General features: G+C 45.8%; 1 protein-coding gene across 1 annotated transcript in view; it reads left to right on the top strand.

Annotated features, from left to right (window-relative positions):
• Positions 1 to 1,290: 1,290 nt before the first annotated feature.
• The window catches only part of LOC104963276 (protein SOGA1-like), a gene marked incomplete at its 5' end in the record, with an annotated part of 7,071 nt that continues 3,415 nt past the window's right edge, over positions 1,291 to 4,946 (top strand). Inside the window, 6 exons of the mRNA XM_010791845.1 lie at positions 1,291 to 1,355; positions 1,517 to 1,646; positions 1,926 to 2,501; positions 2,874 to 3,138; positions 3,286 to 3,504; positions 3,693 to 4,123. Coding sequence (XP_010790147.1) covers positions 1,291 to 1,355; positions 1,517 to 1,646; positions 1,926 to 2,501; positions 2,874 to 3,138; positions 3,286 to 3,504; positions 3,693 to 4,123 — 1,686 coding nt within the window. The remainder of the gene's footprint in view (positions 1,356 to 1,516; positions 1,647 to 1,925; positions 2,502 to 2,873; positions 3,139 to 3,285; positions 3,505 to 3,692; positions 4,124 to 4,946) is intronic.

Genomic DNA, 4,946 nt, shown 5'->3' with positions numbered 1-4,946 from the left:
AACGAGACTGTTGCTGAAGCCCAACCCTGCCTTTATACCTAAGGTGGTTGGCTCATTTACCCCCATTGACATCATGGCATTTCCTCCGCCGCTGTGTTCCTCTGAGGAACAGCGGCCAAATTTGCTGTGTCCAGTTCGTGCGTTACGCACCTATATGGACAGGTCAAAAGAGTTTTGTTGCAATGACCAACTCTTTATATCCTTGGCTAACCCTCAGAAGGGCAAGCCCGTTACCAGGCAACGGCTCTCCCACTGGATTTTGGAAGCGATTGCTCTGGCTTATACGAGTCAGGGTTTGCAGGCACCAACGGGCCTGCGTGCTCATTCTACTCGTGGACTGGCTACATCCTGGGCTTTGTTCAAGGGTGTTTCCATCCAGGACATTTGTGCAGCAGCGAGCTGGTCTTCACCGCTCACTTTTGTCCGCTTTTACAGATTGGATGTCTCTGCTCCAAGTGTGGCCCATGCAGTGCTGGGCCCCGTGTTGAGACAGAGTTCTACCTATTGAGTACTGATTTTTGGTGATTTTCGAGATAAGCATGTCTAGCAATACGGGAGTTTCAATATCCCATAGTGAGACATTGAACGGAGTGTTATGAATGAGATCTATAGGTTACTAACGTAACCCCAGTTCTCAGAGTAACATGAAGTGAGATGTCTCACCAGACAGCCCTTCTTGCTGAGGCGAAGCGAGAAGAGGTGTTTATTTTTTAATGGAGATGAGACAGATGGACTTTGAATTGGAATAGATAAAAAAATAATCATCCTCCCACTCGGAGTGAAAATTATATATTTTGGGCTTTTTTGCTTCTGCCATAATTGCAGTCTTGTGTACGTGCGGACTGTTACTCCTGTTGACACGGACAACGTCAGCAAAATACTGCCCCCACTGCCCACCAGCCACGCCCCGACACATGGGGTCACGCCTGCTAATCACAAAGCTTTGATGCGTTCAAGTGCATTATTCTGGCCCAGGAAGATTATGTTATAGGACATTAACGATAAACCAGAATATTGTTGTTCTATTTTTAGACACATCTCGCGATCGACTGGTTGGGCACCTCGGTACTAGACAGTCTCCACTTCCTCCTGCCAACACAGCTTTAGAGGAAGTGGAGGGCAACGTAAGGAATGTGTCCACAGTGGATGTCTTCCAGCGTGTGTGTAGGAAGGCAAAATGCTACAAGAACAATTTGTACAAATGATGCAGGCCTTTTACTTTGCTAATAAGCTACTTAAGTATTTCTGTGGTTTCCTTTTTACTGAGTGTTTTTTCTTTTGTCTTCTCAGTCAAAGTCATTAGGCGGCGAGTCCTCTGCAGACACAGGAGTCACTAATGGAACAGGATCGCCAAGGTAACAATTACCAACAAGACCTTACATTACTTAGGTTAAAATTAACCCCTAACATGTGGAAGAAATCAGAACATTTCTAAAATAGTGTTATAATTATTGTGTTGTATGTGACATTGCTTCTCTTTTCTCATAAACTCCTTCTTACTCTTTACAATCAAAAGATACAAATCCACATCAGAGCTTGCCGGTGCAGAAGTCGACGGATTAGCCAATCAGGAGCAGAGGATCCAGTTTGTAGTCCCTTCTCTTGGTGACCTCACCAGGAAGAATTGGACCTACCTGACCAATGAGGTGAATTATTTGATTTTAAATGTTGAGTTTTTGTTTGTATTTCTTTACTTCTATATATTATTATATACAACACAAGTAAAACAAAGATTGATTACATTTTATATCATATCAAAAAATATTCATTTGTAAACCATATACTCATATATAACATTGAGACATTCATTATTAAAGCTAATTAACTTAGCTAAAATAGTTGCAATATCGTCCCCATCCCTTATAAAAACTGCATATTACAAATTATAATGATTTCATCCCGTTTCCCTTTTGTCCCTGCTCCAGACCCCAGAGGTTGGGGACACCTGTAAGACCTGGGACGGCCCCAGCGGCTCCTGCAGCAGCTTGGTGGGATCAGAGCTGGATCTGGAGTCGGTCCAGAGGAGCCACACGGCCCCGGACCGCACCGGCATCCGGATCTACTACAGCCCCCCTGCTGTACGACGCATGGAGCACCACCGGAGGAGCCAGGAGGCCACAGAGCCTCAGCAGGCCCAGAACGGGAGCTCTGACCTGGGAGTGGCGGGCCCGGATCTAGGCATGGCTCTGGAGGAAACCGTTGAGATTCAGCAGCAACAACCTTCACCCTCCTTCTCGTCCTCCTACGAGCAGTGGCTGAGCTCGCTGTCCAAGCAGCACAGGGAGCTGCTGGAGAGCAGAAGTGGCTCTATCGCCGGTTCGATCCCCAGCAACAGTAGCTCAGTTGATGGAATGACACCCTCGTCTGCTTTCCATGGTCTGGAGATTGGGGAGATTTCAGCCAACTTGAGTGATGACATGAAGGAGATGACCAACTGTGTCCGCCAGGCCATTCGCTCGTCCTCTCTGGAGAGGAAATCCACCAAGGAACCCGGAAGCCAGGTAGTTTCCTCTTTTTTAGTAGAAAAAAAACTATTTTTTAATCCAACAAAAATCTGTTGAAACATAGCTTTTTCTAAAAGTTTATTTGTATTTTATTTTATGCAATTTTTTTAGGGCAATATCTTATTTAGAACCTGGTTACATTAGTTTGTAAAAAGAATACTGGAAACGTCTTTAAAATATGCAACAACACTGTCAGATGTCACTAAGTAATTAGAAGATTTTGCAGTATACTAACACATTAATTATCTAGTGTACGTTTAAGGAGAAATCATCATATTCTGAATAATTTCTCTTCAATAGCGGTTCTTTGTTGTTTTTTTCCCTGTCTCAACGCCTAACATTCTCCCCCATTTTCATTTCTCCCTCCAGGCGATGGGCATGTCCACCCGGTCCACGCAGACTGCCACACAGTACGTAAGCATCGGGCTTCAAACCGACATCCTTCCAGGCAGCAGAGTGGTGGGTTTACACTCCAAATCCTGGTCTCCTCGCCCCTTGCCGACAACCAACTCGCTAGCATCCGCCAGAACCCGGCAGATATCCACCTCCCTGGATAAAGTTCACAGCCGCATCGATAGACCATGCTGTTCACCAAAGTATGGATCCCCGAAACTACAACGCAGAGTGTCTTCTGGTAATTACACTTTGTCCTCTAAGCTTTGGTTTTAGAGTCAGAGAGCCTTTAATCAAAATTATTGAATCACCATTGATATGCTTCATAGATATTCCATGTTAGTACTTTTGTTTGAGAGAAAGAGACATCCATCTGTTGTGTTTTTAGGCTCCACTTCCAGACTGGATGGGAGTACCTCCTCCAGGGACCGCAGCCTGTGGAGCCTCCAGCAGAGATCCCTGAGTGGAGGCGGAGGCTCTGCCTGGGCTCGCTCCACCACCACCCGGGACAGCCCCGTGCTGAACGGCCTGAATGACGGCCTCTCTAGCCTCTTCAGCTTGGTGGAGCACACTGGAAGCACAGAGTCGCTCTGGAGGGGGGATGGAGGTAAGATTAAAGAGACAAATAAAACCATGACTGCATGAGTACAACATTCCCAACCTTGCTTTGACATCTAAAGTCTCTATTCTCTATGTAATGCTGCTGACAGCACAAGCATGCCTCCAGAATTAAATGTGTCTTATTATTTATGAAAATAATTATAATACCTGCCTTGGATCCGTGTTTTCATTTAGGAGCCAGCCAGGGAGCCAGTCCAGCACGGCTGCCTGCTGCAGCGGGGAAACCCACTGCTGTGCCAGTCTCTACATGTGACCCCGGCCCTCAGCGGTACGGAGGCCTGGTCCAGGAGTTCTTTAGGAACGTCTGCAGCAGCCGTGGCCAGGGAGCAGTCACCCTGCCTGGAGAGAGACCACTGAGAGACTCCAATGGCAGTCTCGGAGGTCCGAGTGTCTTGGGTAGTTTTGGCGGCATTGATGAACCTAAACCAGAGTGCGTGTCGGCCGGGGTTGGAGGAATCGTTGCGCTGAACGGAAGCAACGACAATGTGACCCGGATCGTCAATAAGAGGTTTATGAGACAGTCAACCGGGGAGGAGATGATCAATATCATGGGAGGAGGAAAGGAATTGATGAGCAACACGGGGGCTGCAGGAACTGTGACGGAGGTGAGGCGCTTATGTTTTAAACTCAGTGATGCAAACACAGGTATGGTGAAAAAAGAGAGAACTATTCGAAGCAGAAAAAAAACAGCGTAATATACCATCTGACAATGACAGATTTTTCTTTTGGGATATTTTACAAATCACTCTCCTTTCAAACTCTATTCTTGTTATTTTTAACAACTTTTTTTTGTTACTGTCATATAGTATTTTATACCTGTTAATAATTGAGTCTCTAATGTCTCATTAATAACTATAATGATCATATCAAGGTGTGCCTTAACCTCACTGAGCTGAGGTTATTTGAGCCTCTCAGGAGAGAGCTCTCTTTCACCTGGTTGTAGAAAAGCTCTTTAAATTCGTTAGCATAGCTAGCTAACCAGATGCTAATAACAACAGATCGCCACTGTGCTTACAACTAAAGACACAGCCTCGCAAACACTGCGGCATGTGTACGGCTCCTTATGGGTACTGCAATATTTGAAGAGCTGGAGCAGCGTTCCGATGCTCTCCGTTACACCTTCCAGACGAGACATAACCACGTGAAGACCTATGGTGAAGACACGTTACGCTCGTGTTGTGTTCAATGAACCTGTCCTTGGCCAGGAAAAACAGGCACTCGCTTGTTTAATTATTTTGCGATCTAGATTTCTTCTTCTTTTTTGAAGTGAGAAGTTCGGACTGACGGACCCCCCCCCAAAACGAAAACTCTTCCCCCCGACTTTCCTCGTTTGGGTTCAATTACCAGTCAAATGTCACTAACGTTTAATCAGCGAAAAGCCGCGGAGGGCGAAAAAATTGCGACTAACCCACTGAACACAATTAAGCA

Source organism: Notothenia coriiceps, unplaced genomic scaffold (genome assembly GCF_000735185.1).
Source record: "Notothenia coriiceps isolate Sejong01 unplaced genomic scaffold, NC01 NC01_scaffold00035934, whole genome shotgun sequence".
NCBI classification, from domain to species: domain Eukaryota; kingdom Metazoa; phylum Chordata; class Actinopteri; order Perciformes; family Nototheniidae; genus Notothenia; species Notothenia coriiceps.
The sequence above is the reverse complement of the archived record's forward strand: the minus strand, read 5'-3'. Positions and strand labels throughout refer to the sequence as shown.